At 39.6% G+C, this 26,841-nt stretch overlaps 1 protein-coding gene across 8 annotated transcripts in view; it reads left to right on the top strand.

Moving 5' to 3' along the window:
- Positions 1-278: 278 nt before the first annotated feature.
- Zdhhc21 (zDHHC palmitoyltransferase 21) overlaps positions 279-26,841 on the top strand; it is a 59,175-nt gene continuing 32,612 nt past the window's right edge. Inside the window, exons 1-8 of one of the 8 annotated variants that reach the window (XM_087548051.1) lie at positions 526-1,174; positions 3,816-3,883; positions 5,421-5,466; positions 5,758-5,904; positions 13,590-13,787; positions 16,974-17,072; positions 22,947-23,058; positions 25,868-26,006. In XM_087548051.1, the coding sequence (XP_087404177.1) occupies positions 13,634-13,787; positions 16,974-17,072; positions 22,947-23,058; positions 25,868-26,006 (504 nt within the window). In that variant the 5' untranslated portion in view covers positions 526-1,174; positions 3,816-3,883; positions 5,421-5,466; positions 5,758-5,904; positions 13,590-13,633. 8 annotated transcript variants of the gene reach the window in all.

Raw genomic sequence — 26,841 nt, 5'->3', positions numbered from 1 at the left:
AGAGGGTTGGAAGGCCCTAAGAATGAACATTGCTGCTTTGGGGTTCAAGGATAGGTGTCACTTCCAGATCCTATTAAAATTCAAGTACGGAATGAGCAATCCTGAGACTCCATTCTCTTCAAGATTTCTGAGGATGTCAATGTTGCAGACTGAGTTTTGAAGCAAGGTTAACATGAAAAATCCATAGCTTGTCACTGGGGAGAAAGGCCTGTTCCCTGACAGAAGGAGGAAGTGAGCACTGCTTAAGGCTAAGGCTGGTCCTACGCAGGAAGGGTGTCGGGACACGTGTGTGCAGCTCCCCTGGGCAGGGCCGGGCTGCAGGGAGGGGAGCACAGGTAGGTTCGAAGAAGGTAGGCCGGGCGCAGCTCTGGGCTGCGAGCGTTTTCAGGTCTTTCGGCCCTCGGCGGCTCCCATCGCAGCTCCGGGGCGCGAAGCGGAGACGGCGACGGCCGTGCCTCCGCGCGGGCGCGCGGGCATGCCGACACCCACTCGGCCGGTCCCGGCGCCTCGGCTCCCGGAAGCGGAAGGGGAGCACGGCCCGGCCTGGGCGGCGGAGGCGCGGAGCCGAGTGGAGAGCGGAGGAGCGGGCGGCGGTGAGTGTGGGCCGGCGGGCGGTCCCGCACCTGCCGTGGAGCATCCCTCCCGGAGACCGCGGCCCTGAATTGAATGGGGTGGTGAGAGAAATCGGCCGAGTTCTCTCCGGAACTCTGGCGTCCCTGCATCCCCCGGGCTCGGGCTGTCGGTGTGACCGAACGTTTCATTCATTTCGAGGTCGCTGGTGCGGAGCTGCAGAGGACCCTGTGGAAAAATCGTGCACCTTCATTGACCTTCTCCCTCCTCTCCCTCGGCCGCACCGGTTGTTTTGAGAAAATGGCTTTCCGCATGGCAGCACTTTGCACTTGTTACCATTCCCTGTAATCGCTCGCTGGACTGAGCCTGGCGCTGGTCGTTTAAAATTTATGATCTTTCTCGAGCTGTATTTGGGTCACATTTTAAGATACCTTATGAGTCAGTGGAAGATGTGTGTATCTTCAGGGCTGAGAGGACCTGGCCGATAATTACTTGAAAATACTGCAATATAGCAGTTCATAAAAGTACAGGAGGGGGAAAAATCAAGGTCATTGTGGGTCATAAATCAGTGTAAAGTTTCGGCCCCAAATAAGGGCAAATAAAGGTAATTAAGTGTAAGTTTAAAAGACTTGTCAAATGAGTCCTCCACCCACTGCTACTATGCGCACCCCCCCCCCCCCAATTCACTACCTACTTTGTGGTAAAAGGTAATGATAGCCATTACCGTTTGATGACTGCTTAGTGCGTGCCATTCCTAGATGAAAGGGTTTGGTGCAATATCTCATTAAGTTCTTCCAGAGCTTGAGATCCGCGGATAAAGTTCAGAGGGGTACTCTGTTTCCACCTTAGTTGTGCCCTCTCAATAGTAAGGCTTTTGAAGAGGAGAAGAGGTTTGAAATCATTTGGGGGAAAAGAACAAACAAAACAAAACAAAACAAAACAGAAAACCCAAAAACGATTTGGAGTTGAAGAAAGAAAAACCAGATTCGCTTTTGGTTTCTGTACTGTCCAGCTACGGGGTCATGAGTAGGCCAGGGATCCAGTTTATTCTCTCATCTAGACAACTAGGTAGCCAGGCTAAGTTTTTCCAAGAGCCCATCTTTAAAGCTTTCCCATGTTTATCTGGACAATGTCTGCTTTTAATTTAACACCTTTTTGACATGGTGAGCGTTTACCTGATTTAAAAAAAATAATTAGAAAATGCTTGTAGTACTGGAAGTCCACAATTCAATTTGGATGTAAAACAGCAGCGTTACATTAGCTGTCTTCAAACTGTGGAGATTTCTGTTAGTACTTTAGGAGCTGTAGCTGGAATAAGCAAAATAGACATATTTAAGAGAAACTGATGTCTAAATATGCTTTGTTTACTTAACATAATTTAAATACCTAAGTACCTAAACATCCATACGACAGACAAAAAGAGATCAGTCGATCATAGCATTTTAACTTATGTGCCCACTGCCTGATTTCCCTGATTCGTAGTGGGTAATTCAGAATCCTATTGGGAAAGCACGTATATTAGTAGAGAGACCAAGAACTCTGGAAATGTCCATATAGAGCCTATGGAAACATTTCAGCATGGGATGTTACGTGTTGCAGCATAAATTTATCAGGCATAACCGGTAAAGAAAAGGAATGTATACTTTCTTATTTACAAAAATATTAGGGCTGAGATTCAACTTTTCAAATGTCTTAGAAATAAAAGATCATCTAGTGGAACAGTCAGTATACATTTATTATATGCAATTACTGAAATTAAAAATGTTTGACATATATAGAATGCGCTACAAGCACAGGTCTCCCATGATCTAGCTCCATGTCAATGTCTGTGTATATATGTCAGTTGGTGGTAGAGTGTTTCCCTGGGATGAGCAAGGCCCTAGGTTTGATTCACTGGCACTGGGAGGAGGGGGGAGGATGAAAAATAAAAGAAACAAGCCTCTGGTCTGGTCTGGGTTATGATTTGTTGGTTAAGAATCCCCAGGAAGCTGTGTTAGCTAGTTTGGTAGGCACATTTTTTCATGTGTGAGGCCACTAGCTAACCCTGAACACCTTACTGTAATATCAGCTTATTTACTTGTTCCTGGTGTATATCTCCCTGGGGTAAATGGTGACATTTTCTGGCCATGTGTTTTGCATTATAGGCCTTCTCTTCTCCTGTAGTCATCTCAGAGTAGATTAAGCTTCTTCTAGGCTTTAAGAGGCTGGATGTTGGGGGGGGGGCGTGGGCTGGGGAGACAGACAGAGTCAGAGAGACAGAGAGACAGAGACAGATGGGGCAGTGGCGGGGCGGGGGAGTGGGAGTGTGTGTTAAAGAGATAGATCATATTAGGTACAAATTAGCAGTGCTTGATTGTAAACTCACAAATTCTGGCTTTAAGCCTTTTTTCTGTGGTTAGAGAGTTATTAAGTTGTTCACAACCTGCAGGATTTTTCATCAGTAGAAGCATTTAATGTTATTGTGCTTAGTTCATACCTGCGTTGGTAAACTCTGCTGTGTGTGGGCAAGCCAATCTAGCTTTTTTTCTTCTCCCTGGATGCCTTGGCCCAGTGGCCACTTGAAGGGCAATAACTTGCTCATTTTCCCACTTAGAAGAATGTGCCTGGTTAACACCCAGGAAAGACCTGACTTGGCCTCTTCATTTCTGGTGTTTACTGTACCTGAAATGTTTTTCCCTGGTCTTATTTTTGGAGGAAGGTACCTGTCTCCACCCTACATTAATGTTGCTTTATGTGTTTTTGTACCCCTGTGTTTCTCTGTGAAAATTCCCACAGAAGTTTTCCTACATGGAAACAGTGTTTGACAGTCTGTCTTCAGTTGGTATCATTCTACGTCTCCCAAGTTATTCTTTTGTCAGGAGAGTGCAGAAGTATGTTAGCTAGCTCAGTGTTGTTAATGGAGGTCCATTGTTAGGGAATAGATGAAGCCAGTATACTGAGCAACAAATGCACGTGAAGGGCCAACAGCTTATGTTCAGTTTTGTCCAGAATGCAGTGACAGAGAGCCTTTCACGGGTGCCTTCTTGAGACCATTAAAGGAGCCAAAACACTACAGCACCCATGTTTCCTTGGAACTCTTCTCGGAGAACTGTGTCTCAGAATGCCTTAGCTGGACTTGCTCACCAGTTTCTGAAATGGAGTGCTGATGTCCATCCATGCTCCACTCCCTGGTCTGACATCTGGCTTCCTACCTGGAGTAGGAACTTCGTTTCAGATCAAACCTGTAGTTTTCTTTTTCTGCTTAGAAACAGAGCAGACAGCAGAAGAAACGCACTTCTTTCCTGCATACTTATCATGCAACACAATGCCAGTGGTAAGACTGCAGTAACTAAAGGACTTCTCCTCACAGTTTATTTATTTTGTGTGAATGTGTGTGTATGCATGTGTGTGGGCACATACTTGCAAGAGCACATTCGTAAAAGTTAGAGGACCATTTAAGGAGTTTATTCTCTCTGTCCACATTATGGGTCCCAGGAATTGAACTCAGGTCTGCAGGCTTGATGGCAGGTGCCTTTACCCATGGAGACATCTCACTGGCCCTAAAGGGTTTATTCTAATAAATAATTCCCTGGCTTTGGTATTCAGCAAAATAGAAAGTAGATGGATGGCTAAATGTTAGTACCACTTTTAATGATGGGGTGCAGGAATGCTTTTATCTAGGAATTGCTAAAGTCATACTTACCTTTAATTCACTTCCTTTCAAGTTACCATTGGGCAGTAGTGCTTCTTTGCTGGGCAGCTCCCAGTGAGGCAGTCAGCAGTCCTAAGTGGGCGTTATCCTCCCTAAGTTTTGCCGTGTTACAATGTTACATGTTTCAATGTTACAGTGAAGCCCGGAATGGACAGAGAGACAGTACACAGTTTGACTGTAGCTCCCATGTAAGACTTAGGTCTACTTTGTTGATAATAAACTGAATATTGATGATATTTTTAAAATTATGTTAGCTCATTGGCTGATTCCTAAAGTCAACTAGAGCCTGGTATCTCAGAGTTAACTGCCATGCTTACTCAGTTTTTAGAGTAGAATAAACTCAAAAGTCAAGTAGCTTTATGGATGTCTTTAAAGATAGGTACATGCAACTTTGGTTTTTACTGTGGTGTGTTTGAAAAACGACTCCGTTATTTATATCATTTTGGATGTAGCAGGTTAGGAGATGTAATGCTACTGCGTTATGACATTGTAGACATTTTATAGTTCAGAGGCATTGGGATTCAGGGGCTCCATGTTGTTTGTATCCTACAGAGTGATGTTTTTCTAGATTTTAAGTCAGTGAGTGGCTGGGGTTTGAGTCATGGATGTTTGATCTGTGCTGTTTCCTAATAATGTGATTGACAGAAAGTGCTGTGAGGAAACCATTGAGAGCTCCAAGCCTTTTGCTGCATTACTTTGGCCATGTTGCAAAATGTACTTGAGGCTTGCTTGCTCGTTTCCCTGGATAAAAGAATTCATTTATTTACCAGTAGTGGGGTAGCAGCTCCTCAAGTTTGTCATACATACGTGGCCCCTAAGACCAGGACAAAGTGAAGAGACCTGTTTGAACTTGGTTAAAGTTAGGGGCTGAGAGATGGCTCAGTGGCTAGGAGCACCTGCTGCTCTTCTAGAGGACCTGAATTTCTTTAACATTTGTACCCTAGCAGATAATATGTAATTAATAACTTGGTTGAATAAAGAAGTGAATTGGTATATCCTATGTAGAGTTCTTTACAATATTATCTTTTAAAAATTGAACTGTAGGAATTCACTTTTGTGGTTGACTCTCAGTGGTCTTGTTACAGGAAGATAATTTTTTGTTAGCATTTTGAATGAGAACATACATTTTACATTGCCTCTATTTATCTGTTGTGCTTAGGGACTTGGAGCTGCACATTTGATCATCACTGACCTGACTCTCACAAGTGAGCTCAGAATGCACTGGGACTCTGCTTTGTGGCTAAGGCAGTTCAGTAGAGCCCAAATGCGGGACACATGATTGTTTGGTTTTATGGGAAGCGGGTGATTTCAAGAGAGAGAGCTTCCAGGAATAATGACCATGGTGCTCCTGTGGCTGGGTGGGATGTGAGTGCACAGGCAGCTGGACTGGGTCATCTTATTTCTGATCTTAACACCTTTGGTTATTGACTCTTTCCCAGAATGTCTCCCTGCTTACTGTTCCTATCTCTGTAAGACATTTTTGTTGAACTTCGTAGGTACTCATAAAGAACTGTTATTGAAGAGAGGCCCATATGATGGCACACGAAATGGAAAGAAAGAAAGAAAAGAATGACTGAAGAAGATAGCACTTCTAAATGCAAGTGCCAGAAAAATCACAGCTCATCTCAGTGAATTTGCAAGTGGTAAGTGGGCATTCGATTTTACATAGGAATGTGTTTGCCTTCTGTGACATAGAGTGTCCTTGCAATCTAGTGTTTAGCACATTCATTTGCTAATGAAGAATTAAAGACAATTTGACCTTTTCATATTAAATTTTAACAATGTATTTTCTTAAGACTTTTTCCACTAAAAACCTGAGAAGCATCTTTTTAAATTATAAATCTTAATGGCTTTATGCTGGTCTTTCTGCACCACATTTTAAAAACTAATCTGAAGTGAGAAAGAGAAGCTCAAATTAAACATTTTTGTTTAGAAGACCATTGGTATCTATGCTTTAGGCTATTTCTATTTCTCAGTTGGTTGAAAAGGATTTAGAGTTTTATGTCCTCACTAGTAGAAGAAAACATAACTTGTACATAAAACATAAAAGCCATCCTTCTTACTGCTCTGTCAGCCGTGTGCTATGTGTAGTCTAAGGGATGATCTGTGATGGCCATCTGCTCAGTCTTGAAGTAGCCTGACTGAGACGGCAAATATGGTGATGCCAAGCCTTGGGCTCGGCACATTGAGCAGGAGTCTATGTTGGAGAAGTTGAGGCAGTCAGCTGTACTTCCCGAGTGAGCTTTCTCTCCAACGATAGTCTTCACATAGTTAAACATCCCATTCTGAGTTAGGCATTTTTAACCATGTGGTAAACAGTGGTACCCTTGGTTGGAGATGGTTTGCTTCCTAACTGTTTTCAAGGACATAGTGTTTTTGCTGTTCAGTTTTCTTCCCTGATTTTCAGTCTTAGGCAGCCCAGTCCATTCTCATACGAGGGGTCTTGGAGGACATGTGGCATAAACATGCTTGTGTCTGAAATGGGTTGTAACCCAGCATCAAGAGCCAGCTTCCCAGTGTGCTGAAATAGCATCTGAGAGTCGATATGTTTCTGTACACTGTATCATGGGATGACCACTGCTAGCATTTGGCTTATTGTTTTCTTCAGACTGACATGTTCTCTGTGTACAAATCACTTTTCTTAAACAAAAATTATTATACTGTAACTTGGATGCCCAGATTTTCATCTTAAAAAAATTTCAAAGAGAAGCATGGAAAAAAATTTGGAGGTGTAACACCTGAATACCCTCTTTTAGATTGTGTAGTAGTGACAATTCTGGAATTTGTTTTTTAAAAACACAGAACTATTATAAGAATGTATTTTCTTTTTAATCCCAGGTATGGGATATGGGGCTGCTTCAGACTGTCTGCAGCAGCTGACTATGATTTGCCTCATGCTCTAGCAGAGGCATGGTTTTGCCAGCTATAGATAGTTTTTGTGATTGGAATCTGTGTGATGTTTGGAATTCTGGGAATTTTTCAGATGGTATATAAATGCTAGACCCCTGAGAGGTGAGGTGGGTGGGTGCTGGTTTGTTAGTTGTGCTCAAAGGAGAAATAAGAAAGACTTTAGATTCAGGGATCTCTCTCTCTCTCTCTTTTCTCTCTCTTTTCTCTCTCTTTCTCTCTCCCCTCCCCTCCCCTCCCCTCCCCTCCCCTCCCCTCCCCTCCCCTCCCCTCTCCTCCCCTCCCCTCCTCTCCTCTCCTCTCCTGTCCTGTCCTTTCCTGTCCTCGGGTGGGAAAAAGAAAAAGCCATAACCAGCTACAAGCAAAGAAGAAAGAAATTAGGTTCAAGGATATGTGTGTCCCCCACCCCCTTCTCTCCTATCTAGTGATCAGGGGTGGAATTGGAGGGGGGATAAAGGGTGGGGAAAGTAGAACCCACAAAGTAGCAAAGACCAGCCACTTTGTGCAATTGATGGTCTGGATTTCATCATACACTCACTTGTCTATCCCCATCTATCAGTCAACTTTATTATTTATTATCGTTCTATTTCAGAGTAAACTGCAGACATCAGGATTGTTCTCAATAAGTAGAGTTCAGACTTGGCTTATAGTTTTGACTTTGTAAAGCTTCACACACATACACATAGCATAGAATCCTTCAATCTTTTTTTTTTTTTAAATTGGATATTTTCTTTATTTACACTTCAAATGTTTTTCCCTTTCCCGGTTTCCCCTCCGAAACCCCCTATCCCATCCCTCCTCTCCCTGCCTCCATGAGGGTGCCCCCAACACTCCAGCCTCCCCACCCTGGCATTTCCCTTCACTGGGGCATCGAGCCTTCACAGGACCAAGGACCTCTCCTCCCAGTGTAGTCCAACAAGGCCATCCTCTGCTACATATGTGTCTGGAGCCATGGGTCGCTCCTTGTGTACTCTTTGGTTGGTGGTATAGGCCCTGGGAACTCTGGGGTGTCTGGTTGGTTGATATTGTTGTTCTTCCTATGGGTTGCAAACCCCTTAGGCTCTTAACTTCTCCATTGGGGAGGACCCCGTGCTCAGTCCAATCTGCCTCTGTATTTGTCCGGCTCTGGCAGAGCCACTCAGGAGACAGCTAAATCAGGCTCCTGTCAGCAAGCACTTCTTGGCATCTGCAATAGTGGCTGGGTTTGGGGTCTGTATATGGGATGGATCCCCAGGTGGGGCGGTCTCTGGATGGCCTTTCCTTCAGTCCCTGCTTCACTCTTTGTCTTTGTATTTCCTCCCTTAAGTATTTTGTTCCCCCTTCTAAGGACTGAAGCTACACACGTTGGGCTTCCTTCTTGAGCTTCATGTGGTTTGTGAATTGTATCTTGGGTATTCTGAGCTTTTGGGTTAATATCCACTTATCAATGAGTGTATACCATGTGTGTTTTTCTGTGATTGGGTTACCTCACTCAGGATGATATTTTCCAGTTCCATCCATTTGCCTATGAATTTCATGAAGTCATTGTTTTTGATAGCTGAGTAATATTCCATTGTGTAGATGTACCACATTTTCTGTATCCATTCCTCTGTTGAGGGACATCTGGGTTCTTTCCAGGTTCTGTCTATTATAAATAAGGCTGCTATGAACATAGTGGAGCATGTGTCTTTGTTATATGTTGGAGCATCTTTTGGGCATATGCCCAGGAGAGGTATAACTGGGTCCTCTGGTAGTACTATGTCCAATTTTCTGAGAAACCACCAGATTGATTTCCAGAATGGTTGTACCAGTCTGTGCAATCCCAACAATGGAGGAGTGTTCCTCTTTCTCCACATCCTCACCAGCGTCTGCTGTCACCTGAGTTTTTGATCTTAGCCATTCTGACTGGAATGAGGTGGAATCTCAGGGTTGTTTTGATTTGCATTATAAAATTGCAAAGCTTCTGCAAGGCAAAGGACATTATCAATAAGACAAAACAGGAACCAACAGATTGGGAAAAGATCTTTACCAATCCTACATCTGATAGAGGGCTAATATCCAAAATATACAAAGAACTCAAGAAGTTAGACTCCAGAGAACCAAATAATCCTATTAAAAATGGGGTACAGAGCTAAACAAAGAATTTTCAACAGAGGAGTACTGAATGGCTGAGAAGTACCTAAGAATGCCTCAATCTTAGGTATGCCTTTTCTGAGTTTTATGAATGTTTGATAAAGGTACAATAAGGTTTTAGATAATACTGTATTTTTATGATTGCAGAAAGTTTTTGTATATATTTGTCTGTCTACTTTGTATACTTGCAAGTGTGTTTTCGTAGGTGTTATAAATAAAACTGCTGGGCTGAAGGCTTTCACATTTTGATGGGTATGCGAAATTGCCCTCTTAAGAGGACTTTATCTGTTTACATGCAGGTCAGCAATGTAGCAATGCATGGGAGTGCTCTTTCCCTGTACCCTCTCGACATAGGAAAAACTGCCAAGTCACTCCGCGTCTCCTCATCCGTAGTGACTGCCCATTAGATCTCTTTCTGTTTGTGAGCTGTCTTCTCATTTATTTACTTCGTGTGCCTCTTATCAGCCATGCACTGTAGTGTTCATGTCGGGAATACTTTGTAATTTCGTTTCTGATGTGTTTGAGCTCAGAAATTTAAACTTTTCTGTGGTCACTCAGTGTTTGCTGGTCTTGATTATGGAGGCCATCCTTACTTACAGCAAGCATTTAAAATCACTTGCTCTTTTCTTCCAGGGTCGTCTTTTATTGACCTTTACATGGAAACAGAGAGCATTGTGTCTGAAGTGCTAGGGAAGTTGGGATTAGCTTTAAACCCTGAGTTGAATTCAGGCAGTCAGAGTGCTGGAGACTCTTCAGACATGAGCAGCCAATGACGAATATTTTTCATACTTATGGAATAGCAATAAAACCAGTTTTAGCTAAGGTGGGGAGTCATAGGAAACTTAAGTTTATGAATATATGTTTGACTTTGTTTCTTATTAATTATTTTGGCTAATCCTTATTTTTCTCTAAAATTGTCATTCTGACATTACAATTTTCTGTCATATAGTCATTTTTTGTTATTTTTCTTTCCTCAGTGACTCAAATCTTTGTTCTGTGGTGGTAAAATTAAAGTGCCTAAAATGGCAAGAAAGGAAAGATTGTATACCTTCAGAATAAATTGAACACTGTAAATATTTCCTCAGGGTAGTTTATTACAGTTGAATTATAATTTCTTTAAAAGTAGTTTGTGCTGTAGTAATTTACATCAGTATGAAGCTAGTCACTATACTGGTGTAGTCACCAGATGGCAATCTCCAGTGTTGAGGAACCAGTTCATCAACTAGTCACTTCAAAGTTTGATGATGAGCTCACCACGTAATATACAAATTAGCATGTGGGGATCTCCAGCTAATGAAAGTATTGGGGAAATGCCATCCTAGACCTGAGCAGCAGTGTTCGGTTTAGTTGTTGCTCAGAGTGTGTAATAGTTCCTGTCCAGCCACCAGCCACACCTGATAGCTAGCCGCGCTGGAGTGAACCTGCTGTTCTCCCGGTTACAGGCTCTCAGCTGTAGCCAGCTGTGGGCTCCTGGAAGACCACTGTTCTCCCCGGCCTCCTAGAAGGACTATATGGTGCTAATTTTTACTAATCAGGTATTTGTTCTCAACATCCAATGGTGTGTTCCTTGTTTCATTTCTCTGGGCTCAGTCTTCTTGGGGATGCTGTTGTTTAAGCATTTGCTGTCTGCATATGTTTTCATTCAGGGAAACAGACCCATCTCAAATGATTTTGTTACTGTCTAGTAGTTTCTTTTGCGAGGGATTGATCTTTTCATAATAAGAAAAATTTGTTATTTCAAAACAAGAGGAATTAGAAACAGATTCAAAAGATGAATACTTGATTTTCCTACTTACCAGATTTATATATCTGTTTCTAATGTGAATGTTGGGAATAAGCCACAAAAGTATTGTTGCATGTGGACATAGTTTTTAGTCTTGTGTAGAATTGAAGCTTTGAAAGCCAGAAAGGTAAATGAAGTTCATCCTGTTGGCTATGTTGGGAAGCAGAGCCTCTGTCTTTTCTTTTATCTCTTGGTACTTTAGCAAGGCTGTAAAAAAATTAACAGTAACCTCAGGCCAGCCTGGGCTCCAAAGCAAAGTCCTTTCCTAACTTCCCGTCCTCTCAGATACCTTGCAGTGGTTCTCTCTTTAGATGCGCAGGCATTTGTGCTTCTTTAGGTTTAGAACAGTGATTCCTGGCAAATTACACAATAAGCTTTACTCTTTCTGTTTTTCTCTACTTTAGTGAACTGTCTTTTAAATTTCTAAGAGAGAATGAAGTTCAACTTTTTAAAAGATCTATTTTTAAAATTCCTGTTTTAGAATTATAAAAACACTAATTTGAACTTTATATCACTAAATTGGGGGTGTACTGCATTCGAATTCTTATCATTTTCTTTCTAAGAGGAAACTAGTACCTTTTAAATTAAAAAGATATATATATATATATTTAAATTACTTATTTTCTTGGTCCTGCTGGGACTATTGTTACTTAGTGCTGTGTTCTTTTTCTTCTGTTCCTTCAAGAGTTGGGAATTTGTAAGGATGAGAGGAGAGGTGTTCTTTTGAATGTAAGTGGCCTTCAATCGCTGTTTTGGTAGCCTATGGCCCTGCCGAGCACCAGCAGGGTCCCTCAGTGGAAGCTCAGTTATCCATAGAATGAAGTAGTGGGGCTGTCATGTCAGCTACAGATCTAGGAGTCATCCTTGATTTCTCTTCCACTCCCAGTAGTGAACCAATTAGAAAGGCTTACTGATTGGGTTTTCCTTCAGTAGGTCTCTTCTCTAAAGTTAATTTCGACTTTTGTATTCTTTTAATCTAATGAGTTTGTCTTTAACTGTATTCTCCACAGGAGAGTGTTAATAATTTATTTAAAGTACAGATCTTACTTAACCCCCACTTTAATAGCATTCCTGTGCATACGAATGAAGTCTGAGTGCTCTAAATGACGACTGTTTCCCTCAGGAGAGAGCCCTGTCCTTATTTCTGAGCCAGTCCATGGGGGGCTTTATGACTTCTGATAGCAGATCATGATACTTCCTGTGACGCTCAGCTTAGTCACCCTGCTCTGGCTTCTTTTTGCTGTACTGTTGCCTTGTTTTGTCTTAGATAACCTTTACTCATCTTTTAAGATTGAACTCTGTATCTGTTCCAGGAAGTCCTGCTTGAATCCCAGTGTAACTAGGCCCACCGTCTGTGCATTTACTGACAACTTGTCACAGGTCTGGAACTTACCATAGTAAATTAAACCCCTCTTAAGTGACATTTTCCAAACAGATTTGGTTTATTTAAGCAAAGGCCATGCCTTATTAATAGTTGTATCTATGTCTAGGAAGTGACTCTTCTAAGAATTTATTAAACTCACTACTGTACCACTGATGTCTTAGTGAAGTCAGTGGTTAGTTATTCTGAGCCAACATCATCTGGGTGATGCACCTGGTTTTAAGTCTTGTAAGGAATTCAGCGAACGTGGAATGGGGTCCAGGAATCTGACTTTTTTTTTTTAAAGCTCCCTAGTTGATTCTGGTATGTTGCAAGTTTGGAAATGACTGACCTAACTAATTATAGTTTGTCTCAGAGGTGCCCCTAGACCATGTACAGAAAGTAGTTGTTTAAGCTTAGTACGTTATGTGTGCCTACTACAGTACAGATAGGTTTTAGGTCACTTGATGGACAACACTTCTGTATGAAATGTCAGCTCACTTGGAGACTCATTTAGGGATGTGTTGCTGATTGTGAATTCTCAGCTGAATGAAAGTCCTACTTAAACAGGAGTCTTCTTGAGTTGATAATCGGAAGTTAGGTGGGCTTCATCTCATAGATTTTAATAATTTTAACTACTTGTAATTTTAATATTTCAAAATGATTTTTGAAATATTTCATTGTAATTTTAAGTACATATACAATCTTTATGTTTACGTTTGCATATACTCACAAAGTACTACCCAGATCAAGGTGTAGAATACTTTTGGCCCTTTAGAAGTTCTGATCAAATTCATTTCCAGCTAGAATACACTCCATCTACTACAAGATAACCAGAACTAGAGACTGTGATGTTAACCTCCTGGTTAAAGTGCTAAGACTTTTGCACGTGTTGTTTGGTGGACACACTCATTCATTTTGTTCATGTCTACACATGAAATTTGTAGATATGGATAAATATGTATTTTTGTGATTTATTCTGAACAATTAAAATAGAATTGATTGAAGATTTTAATGAATTTTGCATTTGTTTTGGTAAGTACTTATCGTTGAGAAAAACTCGAATTTCCTACACAGGAAACTCAGTAAATGTCATGAAGTTTCCAGAGATGTAGTTTTCCATTGAGTAATTTTTCCATGTTAGTAACTCTTGCTTTTCTCTCTAGGATTGTCTTCCCTGTGGGTTGGCAGGCAGTTTTAGGACTGCAGAATGGGTCTTCGGATTCACTTTGTTGTTGACCCTCATGGTTGGTGCTGCATGGGTTTGATTGTCTTTGTCTGGTTATACAATATTGTTATAATTCCCAAAATTGTCCTCTTTCCTCACTATGAAGAAGGACATATTCCTGGCATTTTAATAATAAGTAAGTTTCTAAGTATTATTACCTCTATAAAGATTTTTTCTCTTTGTGATTGTTTTGAAGTATCTCCATGCCTTCCTTGGAATGTGCTATTTCAGTAGTACTATTAACCTTTTAATTAAATTAGAGTTGTACAAAATAAAATAATAGTTTTTGTATTTGGAGAGATAAGACACTAACTCTATATTTATTTGACTATGTAAAGTATATGAGGACCATTCTGTTCAAGAGAAAAGCCTGACAACAGGAATTGCAGACATGGGAGGTGATTGACTGATTGATTGATTGATTGATTGATTTACTATTTTTGGGACAGGGCTTCTCTGTGTAGTCCAGGGTGGCTTCAGACTTGCCATCTTTCTGCCTCTCTTCTGCATGCCTGGGACCACAGCATCTCTGTGCCTGGCTTGTAGATGGAGGCGTTATAAGGAAGGGAATGGGATATATTACTGGGAGATGAGAAGTCCATGATCCTAGAAATGACTTGATTGTGATGCTACTGGATCTCCTTGATCAGTTTTGTCTGCTGAAGCCCAAAGATTATGGCTTGCTTATGTTACTGACAGTCAGATCACTATACCACGTTGTTGTGGTAATTTCTTACTCCAATAAGCCCTTATGGAAAACACACAGCTCTGTTATGATACTTATAAACTGTCTGCCTGGGTTGGGCAGATCCATCACCATACGAGTTTATTCCCCAGCTGTGAGACCCCTTGCTACTTGCAGCTTCTGCAGGTCATGTGGTTCTACTGCCTCCTCCTCCATTCTCTCTCCTTCTGCACCCACTCTCTAAGACCTTCAGTCCCACCTTTCTCTTCCACTGCCCAGTCACAGACTCGAGCCTTTATTTGACCAGTTAGAATGGGGAGAAGTTTCACATCAGATCACCTGAATGTGTATGATCTACTCCTTGTCATGTGCAGCCCTCTTGAGGAAGCAGAATTAACATCACAATTCAAATAGCACGAGGGCAACACACATTTCCCCTTTTTGTCCAATAAAAAGGCTCCTTTATGCCCCTCAGATATAAATTGAGCACAACTATAGCAATTATGCAAATATAAAGTATGATATACATTTAACATCCATTCCATCATATTTGTCAATTTAAATTAAGTACTCTACCATCTATCCTAATTTAAAGAATCTACAGTTCTATACTTGAATTATGTTTTGATTTTAACTTGTATTGCTATCTGAAAACCATCTTTTTAAATCTACATTATCTTTCTCAATGCTAAATAACTTAAGTTTGATTATGATACTATAACTAGACTTCCACCCCATCAGAAATCCTAGAACAAATAAAGTATTACCTCAGTATATACGAAGCATAAAAACATAGCTTTCAAAACTTAAACTGTTTGCAGAGACAACTGACTGCCTGGACAGATCCTTATTCCTCAAAACATTGGAGCATCTGTCTTCAGCCTTCTGGCCCAGGGTCATCTGATAGACCTTAAACAAAACAGGAACTGTGAAGGACTAACTTACTCTGTCTTGGCAGAGCTAAGCTGTCGACTATCCCATATTGGGTGTCCTTTCCTGGACAGTATTTTTTTGTCTGTAGATGGATTAGGGCAATGCTTACCCAGCGGCTACCTTGCCACAACTGGAACAACTCCATATAGAGGTTTTGATGCTCAGTATCTTCTTTGAACCATGAAGGGGGCACTGTCTCATAGTCAAATGATCTTCAGTCATGAAATAACATTAAATGTTATATTTTATGGATTTCTGATGTTTTTGAAGACTGCCTATGCAAAGTATACCTGAGTTGTAAAAACTTAACTACTCCTAGCTATTTCTATTTAAATAATATTGAAAAGACTTTATTATAACTAAACCAGAATCTAATATAACCATGAGTTTACTGTCTAGCCCTTAACTTGCATTTCTTAATCATCCTAAACAGTTTGTAATAGCAGCTATAGAAGGACTAGTCAAGGCCTTGTGTTCTTAAGAATTGCATAGGCACAATGCCTATCTAAGAATAACAGTAGTAATTCCAATTTTTTTATCAATATATAAAGATTTATACCAATGAAAACCCTTAAACCTGTATCAATATGCATAAATTCTATTCCAGTGTAAGAAATTAAAACTTCAATTTTACATCAATATAAGGATTTCTACCACTGTAAGATTATGGCTATATAATGCTTTGTTTAAGAATAAATTTGATATCTTCTATTTGTATATTTCTGTAATTTCTATACTATTGTTATATTCCTGCTTTTCTTTCCACCCCTTCTCCTTTACCTAAGGAGGAATGGTAGAGAAGAGGAAAGGAAAGGGAGAAGTACCTGACTCTAAGCTCTCTAGTTTCCTCCCTGTTCAAAGCAACCACACATCTGTACAGTGTTTATAGCTTTCATGTCCTTCCTTATTTTGATCTCATAGTAGCTGTAAGAAATATAATCCCTATTATATATACTGTGAGGAATGGCCATTATCCTGTAGTCCTAACATTCAGAAGACTGAAGCAGGAAAATGGTGACTTCTAGGCCAGGCTGAGCACTGTAGTAAGATATACATCAGACGGACAGATAGACAGATGTCGTAGTTAGGTACATATCAGTGAGCACAGTTTCATTTTTATGTGTTTAATGTGTTGGTTTTTTATTCCCCTACAAAATGCCTATTTTTTTGAGCAACAGAGAATTATAGGATATGTTTATTATTTTTCCTATGTATTAATTTAAAACGGGTAATTATGGTGACTGAATCTTAATTGTTAATTATTTTTAAGGTTACTTTAACATTCAAAAGGTTTTAATTCTTCACTTTTGAAGTATATCTCTTAAGATTCATTTAGAATAATTTTAGAATAAATTTAGAATAATTTTGAAGATAGAATTGATGAAAGGTTAAATGTAGAATTTTTTAAAATGCTGTTTTGATCCCATTCATTTATTTCTCATTATTGGGGTTATTGTATGGAAGAATCTCATTTATTATAAGCTTATCAGTGATTTTGGACAATCATATTTAAAATTGATGCATTTAGTATAAATGTCATCTTGACAGGAGTATTTGAAATAGAAAAATAAACCCACATTTTGTTTTTACATATAGTTTATAAAGTTTTCCTGATAGGGCTTACTAAAACTAATTTTTAAATTTTTAAGCTTGTTAATAAAACATTTTAAATGGCTAATTCCTGTGTTCAATTTCATATTACAGTATTCTATGGCATTTCCATATTTTGTCTGGTTGCCTTAGTGAGGGCCTCCCTAACTGATCCTGGAAGACTCCCTGAAAATCCCAAGATCCCACATGCAGGTATGGCGCTCTTGAGGGTCATCCATTTTTCTGATGTTGAAATTATATTTATTGACACATTAGCTCCAATATATGCTTTATGTAAGTCACTTGAAACCACTCTCACGTCTTTGCTCACATGTCTGTTTTCAGTTGCAAGCACTCCCCTCCCCCATTCTGTGCCTGCCCTTTTCATTCCTTTTAGATCCGCATCCATTCTGAACATGTGGGTTACTTTCAACTCCTGTGTATGTGATGTGCAGTGTTGTCTCTCTAGTCTGCAGAAGAATCTGCCTTCACTTACAACAAATAAATACTTGTTGATTGAAACAAAATTACCTACCTGAGAGATTCTGGATTGTTTAAGAACAGGATTTTCAGTGTGTGATATTAATAAGTTGCTTAGAATAAATATTTTTAGTGTTATAGACACTATTTCCCATCTTTCTGAAGGTTCTACCAACATAATGAAAAATTGAAAGCTTTTGTTTTTGATATCAACAGAAGATAATTTTTTATTCTCCTGACATAAATCATTCAAACCATGAAAAAAATGGGCTGTTTATTTTGTTACGTACCAGATACAATAGAAGTTCACTTCTATCTCTCTTTAGCTCATCTTTGATTATTTCTGTACTGGCTTTGAGAGTTCTGTACTTTTCTATATGTTTTTGTAGTACATTTTAGAGCTATTGTACTCTATTTTCTAAAATAATTTAGTGGCTTCTGAATTTTTACTTTCTAATTATCTGGGGAGCTTAAAAAAAAAAAAAACCTCAGTGTCCAGGTTACAACTTGTATCAGTTAAATCAGAGTACTTGGGAACAGGCACAAGCGTGAGTTCACTGAAAGATCCCCCGTGGTCCCAGTGTATAACTGAGTTTTGGAACCAAGTAGTAACTCCATATGAAATGTGATTGACAAGTCCCCATACAGAGCCCTCCAGAGAGACTTAATTCTTGGGTATTGAGACTTGTCATTCAGGGCCTTACTTGGCTCACAGATTAGAGAGTGGGTGGGAGTATCACAGTGATAATGCATAGCTGCAGCACTGCATTTAATACGTAGTTCTGTTCACTTGCAGCAGTCATAACACAGTCTCTGAGTAGTTAGTGTGTATCTGTTCTGGAGTGCGAGCAGAGAGGACGCTCTGGTCTGTATTGACTCCTTCTTCCCAGGCAGTGTAGCTGTATATATCGTATCCACATGCTGCTGCTTCAGCACTGAAGTGCAGTAGCTGCACAAGAAATAGAAATAGAAGATTCCAGACCCATTCTGAGGAACACCGCAGTGGTCAAATACTCACATGCCTACAGGCTCCTGATACTGCCTGTCATAAGAGACAGTCTAAAGGGAGTAGCCATGATTCAGCTGTTGTGAAATGGTCACACAATTAAGTTGCTAGATGTTAAAATTTTAGAAGAGAAAAACACATTATTAAGTTTTTGTCATCATAACAAATATCCAAGGTAGAGAAGTTTTATAAAGAATTTATTTAGCACACATTGAAAGTGTCCCATGGTCCAGATGATAGGATGTGGGATGGCTTCCTTTCCTCTATCAGTCCTTACCTCCCTGATGTCATTCTCTCCAGAGCCCTCTCCAGAATTGTCCATAAGGCTCTGCTTACAGTGTTACAGGCTTGGCTAGTGTGCTCTTCAGAAGCCTGGTTCCAAAAGCAGTCACACATTCTATGTAGTGTTAGTGTAACAGTCCTATCTGAAGAACCCACTTTTTGTGCTACTTTTGTGTCACCATAATAAAACTACCAAGACAGGGTACTGATGGAGAAAAGAGACTCATTTAATTTAGCTCCTGGTCTGGAGGTACAGGGCCCAGGAATGAGTACTCACATTTCTCAACAGGAAGCTGGATCTTCAAGAGGGATACAGGCGACAGCTTTTAGGATAGCCCCGTTCCAGTTCTTCACAACCAAACTCTTTCTACATAGACCTTTGGGTTCAAACCTCACTCAAACATGAGGAACCGGGAATCTCGATATTTGTAAGAGATTTTACTATTAAAAAACTAATTCTACTTCAGTAAGATCTTGAACTTGAGCCTGGCCTATAGTACATGGTGACACACTCTGTCTCTCCAAGAGCCACCCATCCAAACAAACAACAAACAAATTAACTAACCCACTACCAATAAAGCTTTGAATTCAAACTCTTAACAGTGGGGAAAAAAAACCCCAAACTAATAAATAAATAAATAAATCAGCAAGTAATGAGACATAGAAATATTGAACACTAAGCAAATAATATATTTTTCACAGATTTGTGTGTGTGTGTGTGTGTGTGTATCTACATAAAAGTGTACTCCATTAATGTGCAGGTGACCTCACAGTCCAGAGACATTGTCTCGAGTGTCCTTTTTCTGCAGCTGCATGGAGTATTCTAGGCTAGCTAGCCTGCAAGCTTCTAGCTGATTCTGTCTGCCTTACATCTTGCTGTTGGCTTGCTCTTCCTTCCTTCCTTCCTTCCCCCTTCCTTCCTTCCTTCCTTCCTTCCTTCCTTCCTTCCTTCCTTCCTTTCCTTCCTTTCTTTTAAAAATGCCTTTAACATGCATGTGATCCATTAAATATGAGGCAAGGTTAAACACAAGGGAGTATTTTGTTTTTCCCTTGAAAAGGGAAAACCTTTGAGTATGTAGATCTAATTAAATGAAATTGTTATACATTTATATCATTAAAATTATTCAAATATGTATTTGAAATAACAAGTATAAAACAGTACTCTAATTTAGAAATATCACTGTCATTTTCTAATTTTATGGAACCTTATTTGAGCTCTTAAAAGTTTGCTTTGTTGAGGGTAATTCATCTGTCATATAGTTCATTCATTGAAAATATCTAGTTCATTGTGTGGCCATCTCCACAGTCTGCTTTAGGATACTCTGACCACCATTGACAGAATGTAATAAGTCTTTTTCACCCCTTTTATTGGATATTTTTTATTTACTTTCAACCATTATTCCCTTTCACGGTTTCCCGGACATAAGCCCCCTTTCCATCCCCCTCCCCTTCTTCTATAAGGCTATTTTCCTCCCCAGCCATCCCCCCCGCACCTCCTCCCCCACATTCCCTTACACTGGGGATCCAACCTTGGCAGGACCCCTTCTCCTTCCATTGGTGCCTTCCTCTGCTACATATGCAGCTGGAGCCATGGGTCAGTCCATGTGTACCCTTTGGGTAGTGGTTTAGTCCCTGGGAGCTCTGGTTGGTTGGCATTGTTGTTTTTATGGGGTTGCAAGCTTCTTCAGCTCCTTTAGTCCTTTCTCTAATAGTCTTTAAAACAGGAGATTCTGCTTTGTAACACTGCATCAGAGATCTTGGGTTACAAAAATGGGGTGGACTTGACTACCCTGTAGTCTACTAGCCTGGGCCCCAGCTTCTTACACTGTGGGTCCTGTAACTGAATGTGGGGGGCATGAAAACTTAAACTATAGTGAAAGATTACTGAGATGCAAAACTTAATTCTAAATCAAACGAATGACAATTCTGCACTTATAGTAGCACCACTCTACTGAGTGGTGGGGACATCACTGAATTCTGAATGCAGTGATTCCCGTGTGTGTGTGTGTGTGTGTGTGTGTGTGTGTGTTATAAATGCCACCTGAAACACCCAGGCTCATAATCATTACATAATTAATATATATTAATATATTAATTTTAGTTTTTTATTGTACATAAAAGTTTTCTTATGCGTTTTCTTCTATGAGGAAACAATACTATAAAGAAGACAAGGACTTAATATTTTCCTACGATATTCATCTTACTGGAATGTAAATATTGCTGACTGAAGAGCTGGGTGAGGAGGTACAAGTCTGTAATACAGGAACTCAGGAGGCAGAAGCAGAGTTATCTGCCACAAAGTCAAGGCCAGTCTGGTCTGCATAGTGAGTTTTGGGCAACTCAGGGTTATATATCAAGATGTGTCTCAAGAAAAAAAAATTATTTTGCCTAAATTTCTGACTGGAATTTTATTTAAAAAATTGTTAGATTCTGTTTGCTTCAGTATTATGGCAGAATTCTCAACAATTTCTGACATGGCTGTAGATGTTTTTATGCTATTTTGTATAGTATTTATGCACACTGTTCTCAGCCCTGAAGATTTAAAATCAAACATCAGTCAACTCTGCAATATATTTAAAAGCTTTCTCTTTTGCATTATCAAATATTCATCAAAGATTTCTTTGTGTAAAAACAAGCAAACACAAGTATTATGGCATGAAGTTCTTTAAATGTCAAAATCACGTGTGAACTAAATAACTGTTTTAAAATGATTTGTGGTTCATCAGTAATGTTTGATTTGTAAACTTATCTGTATAGCTAGGATCATAAAAATCTCTGGTGAAAAGGGTTACAAGTGTGATAAGTTAAAAGCCCTGTCACATAGCCGAGCTATAGATTCCTTCTCTATAACTGGGTGTTCTCTCCCCCAAGATACAGGCTGCTGTGCATGGAAGAAAGCATTGATTATCTCTAGATGGTTGCATGCTAATTCATCAAAAAAATGGTGTGCTGGGGCCATTATACAGAGTTTCCATCTTGCTTGCAGTAGTAAGGCTGCCTTGAAGTGTTTAAACTGGATTCCAATATTGTTTCTCTCATGGTGTGTTTCCATTATAAAAGGAACTATGAGAGATGTTTTGAACAATAGTTAATTTGATGCAGATTTTAGTTTTATTTACCAGTTTTCTTAAAAATATCTATAACAGAATGTTTTCCTCACGTTTTCCTAAGTCAGATTGGAGTGTGCTAAGCTATAGCCATTAGACTAAAATGGTAGAATTTAAAAAGGAGATTTTTTTCCAGAAAACTGAACATTATTGTCGTCTTCTTTTAAAAAGATTGAGAATGTTTTTTAAAAGTTTAACCTTCATATTGGAGCAGTCACTAGTCATATGACAGTCACTTCATATGACAGTCCTCATCGTGAAGCCGCCCTGTCTGTCCGTCTCCTTTAGATTATGAGGGTGGCACAAGCAGGAGTGCTGACATTTGAGGACTTTATAATGGTAAAATTTTATTTTAAAAACTGTAAAGAATATGCATCTCATATAAGGAAACAGTTATTTTATCTTGGAGGATGAATTAATAGTTTTTATGGATGTGGTTGGAACAATTTGTGAGGAAACATACCTTTCTCTTCTGCAAGCCTTTAGTTGTAGACCGTTTGCTAGAGCAGAGGCAGTTGCTACCTGGGTAATGGGCTAAAGCTGATCCTAGCGCTGGGTTAGCTGTAGCAGGAATGCTGGCAGTTCAAAGCCAACTGGGCTATGTAGTATCCAGACCCTGTCTCATTAAAAACAAAACTCATCTTTTTATTTTCATTAAATACTAACGATTTTTCTAACCTTTGCGTCTTTACTGGATAGATGCCTTCTAAACCCAATCTGACCTCTAGTCTTCTTCTAAAACACATGCCCAAATTAATTCATTAATATTAAAAAATAAAATGCTTTAGGGGAATATAGGATTGGTTTCAACTCATTTATCTACTGAAACTAAGACTCAGTATTATTTCTTCTTTAGTTCTTTAAAATAATATAATTTGTATAAATTAATTGATTTACATAAAATTCTTCTAATATTTTGGGTAGGCTTAGAGTTTTATAAGATATCACTTACATTCTTATGATGTTTTCAGAACTGTGCTTTCTGTCATGTACTTTGAAACAGTGGTATCTTATTTTTGTTGTGTTAAGATAGAAATGTATAAAGCAGAACACACAGCATTTATGGCAGAGTGGCTTGCTTGTGTTAGAGACTCAGCAGAAAGAAATGTCTCGGTGAAGTAAGTTGAAGATCCCTGTGGGATTCAGTAGCAGTTGCCGAGGCCCAGCCTCCCTCATGTGCCCTCTTCCTGAGTGGATCTCTCTCCTTCACAGAGCGGGAGCTGTGGGAGCTGTGCAACAAGTGTAACTTGATGAGGCCGAAGCGCTCCCATCACTGCAGCCGCTGTGGCCACTGCGTGAGGAGGATGGACCACCACTGTCCCTGGTAAGTAGACAATTGTCACCGCTTGCAGATAGCAATAGAATTGCTGGTGAAAGCATCCTACAGCATGTGAGTGTGTTGTGTACATCTATAGTTCCAGCACTCAAGAGCTGCAGCAGGAGGACTAGTTAAGGAAAAGACAGTCTGAGAACCTGCCAGCTTTAAGCAAAAATTACATTAAAGTTACTCCATTAAACATTCTTTCAATAAAAATGACTTTTGCAAAACCCAGAGTAAATTATAGAGATATTATCCCTGCTACCAAGAAAACATTTGAACAAAAACTTTGAGCAGAAAAAAATTGAACAGAATTAACACATACCCAAATACACAGAAGGGCGAAGGTGCTTACATCCAATGAGACTCAGATGCAGAGTATCTGGCAAGCTCAGGTGTGTGAAAGCACCTGCCTCACAGCTGTTTCTCTTGTTGGTGAGAAAAGCCACAATGTCCACTGCTTAGGTTCCTCTTTCCGTACTCAGGTGAAGAACAACATTTTCAGATTTGCTGATAACTCCCTTCTACTCCTTTTTAGTGTTTTCTGTGGCTGGTGACATTCTGTACATGCTGGGTTTATGCTAATTAACTTTCTGTAGAACTGCCAATAGTTTTGGTCAATAGGGGGCTCTGTTGTAATGTTTAAAGTCATTCTGTTAAAAAACAGATTTAAAAAATGCTCTGAGAAATCTATTGTACTTAATTTCAAAGCTGTCACAAAAAACTTTGAGCAAGATATTATAGTAAATTCTGCTTATCTAACATTGAATTTTTAGGTTTGAATATTTAAATTGGTATAACATACAATTTATAAATATATATATCTGCTTATACACGCATGCACAAACACACACACACACACACACACACACACACACGAAGTTAATTGTATAATAGCCTCCTTTATCTTATGTCCATTTACCTGCAGTTGGCCAAAGAAGATAGTTTACCTTTGTCTAACGGTGATAGTCAATTTTACTTCCCTTGTGTATCATAACTCATTTTGATAACATTGTTAATCTAAATTTTTAGTTGGAATGTTTTTAACTATAAACTGTTTATTTACATAGATATCTAGAGACCAGAAAAACAGAAGAGCAATTTAATAAAAGTACTTCAGGTTTTTTAATTGTCTAAATCTACTATAAGATACTATATACTATGCCATACAGTATAAAAAAAATGTACCTTATATTTTAAATAGATAATTTTCCAAAATTTTTTTAAACCTCAGTGGTACTTACAGTCACAATAATAGCATATGAAAAATACTATGTGAAATCTGCAGGTAATTAGTTCTCACACTGAAAATTCATAGCATTTTCTTCTGTATTAGTTTCATAATCAGCTAAAAAGATAATAAACATTTAGGGTACAGCTGAGTGTTGCTGCTTCCTTACAAAAGAATACCATAATTAAAAAAATCACCTGGGCAATGTGTCTGTTAGTACTAGTGATACATGTTTAAGAGTTAGAGACTAGGTTGTTGGTGAGGACATGAATCTCCCTTTAACTTGAAGTGTAGTGTTGAGACATTTCTGTTCCTAGGCTTCTGGCTTTCAGGGTCTGTTTCAGGGTATTGGTGGGAGCTTAGTGAGGAAGGTGGCCTGGTCTAGGTTAGACTGAATCTTCTAGCAGAGTGCTGCCGAGGTCCCAGGGAGGGCAGTACTTGGTGTTAGCGTAAAGCAGGGGGTCCTTAGGTTATAACAGAGTGCACCACTTTAACTTTAGAGCCCAGCTTCAGATCTCATCTGGTGGCCAGCAGCTCTCGGCTGCCTCAAGGCCTTTGGTTTTCTCTCTGATTGGTTTTTTTTTTTTTTTTTTAATATTTTAAGCTCAGGCACCCACACGCTAAGTGAGGGCTCTCAGCCTGTCAGGGTTAGATGCTGTCTCTGAGCAAAGACAAGTGCCGTGCTGTTCTGGAGCCAGAGGAGAGGCAGGAGCAGAGTTTTGAGGCTCGTGTGAGCACACTTCTCTCAGAGTCTCTCTTGTAGGTAACACGGCTTACAATTGTCCTATTTACCTCCACCAGCATTCCAGCTCAGTCCTATTTTTGATTTTTTAAAAAAATAACATAAAACAGTACATCCTAAAAGTAACAAGTTAAGCTACAAGTTGAACTTGCCATATGTACAGATATGCATTTTCTCCTTTCTTTAGTGATAGTATAGTTCTATTTTGAAGGAAATATTCATATAATTGAGAAAAATAATTTTATATTGAAATTTTAATGGCACCTTAAAATACCCATTTTATAAAATAGGGTACTCATTTTAAACGAACTTTGATGATTTATGATTATAGATTATCATTCTTATAGTTAAGACTTTCCTGTTGTTTTGACAGCAAGTGCCCGTAAGTGGTTTTGAATGCATTTTTAGTCTCAGCAGCCAAGGGTAGATATTTCATAAAGTAATCATGTAAAAATAAAAGGATGTGCCTCGCAGTTCTGCCCAGGAGCAGGTTTGAGCTGTTTTCCTCTAAGTGTTCAAATTGCTCTTCTTAGCTAACATGCAAGGAAGGCAGGGGCGCCACAGAAAGCGTCTCCTTGACCTCTGTCTGTCTCTTCTAACTGAACACCCTCAGGCCGTGACCTGAATCCATTATGCATCTTCCTGTGTCAGTTGGATGAGGCACTGGGCTACTGTGAGCTAGAGGAGCGCAGTCTCTGGCTGGCCTCCTTGGTGAAGGAGAAGGATGTTAAAGTGTGTATCTCTAAGTAGTTGGACATTAGGTTTAGGTGAGACTTACCTTCATGATCCTGATGTGAGCATCTTACTAAAACTTGCATGTTTCTTTGTCATTTTCCCTGTAGGATAAACAACTGTGTGGGTGAGGACAACCACTGGCTTTTTCTGCAGTTGTGCTTCTACACTGAGCTGCTTACCTGCTACGCTCTGATGTTCTCTTTCTGCCATTATTATTATTTCCTGCCACTGAAAACACGTAATTTGGTAAGACATGTTTATCTCCACTGTTGTTAGAGTGCCGTGACACATGCCTGTGAACATGGTAGCTCCTTGAGAGCAGGCAAACATAGCAGACAGTGTACACTACACTGACCGGGTTTGAGTGGTGTGAGAGTCTCTTTATGTGCATTTGTGTTGAGTAGATTTCTTCAGAATACAAAATATGAGCTCTTTCAGTATAGGAGTCTTAAAGTATAGGAGTTTAAAAGTAACATAATGAAAACAAAGGAGAAGTATAAAAATCTTGGGTTTTAAAAAAATTTTTATACAATTTATTTTGCATATTCTTTTTTCTCCTCCTGCTTCTCCCACATTCTTCTTCCCACCAAAATTCATCCTCTTCTCTTCTCCTCCCCCTCCAAAAACAAAAAGCAAAACCACCAAGCCTACAAAACAAAAACCAAAAAGACAAAAGCCACCAAACCGTAACCAAAAGAGAGGACATAAAATAGAGAGCCTGTTTCATGTTGATCGGCTATGCCTGAGCATACGTTGGCCCTGGAGTGTGGAAAATTAGTTAAATTTTTAAAGGTTCTCAAAGAATAGTCAACATTTGAGAGGAGGACTCTTTCTTTTCTGTTGTATTTTATGCCTAGGTCTTGGCCTGTAGCCTAAGGTAGCCATGAACTTTTTGCCTCCCTGCTCATTTCTCCTGAGTGCTGAGATAATAGGCATGTGCCACCATACCTGGCCTTCTGCCTCCAGCTCTCCCTAACAGTAAGATGGGTTTGTAGAATATTCTAGAGCAGTGGTTCACAACTTCCTAATGCTGTGGCCCTTTGATAATTTTCTCATGTTGTGGTGACCTCCAACTATAAAT

Source organism: Rattus norvegicus, chromosome 5 (assembly GCF_021556685.1).
Source record: "Rattus norvegicus strain SHRSP/BbbUtx chromosome 5, alternate assembly SHRSP_T2T, whole genome shotgun sequence".
In the NCBI taxonomy this organism is placed as follows: domain Eukaryota; kingdom Metazoa; phylum Chordata; class Mammalia; order Rodentia; family Muridae; genus Rattus; species Rattus norvegicus.
Note: the sequence above shows the minus strand (reverse complement) of the source record. Positions and strands in the feature narration are given on the sequence as shown.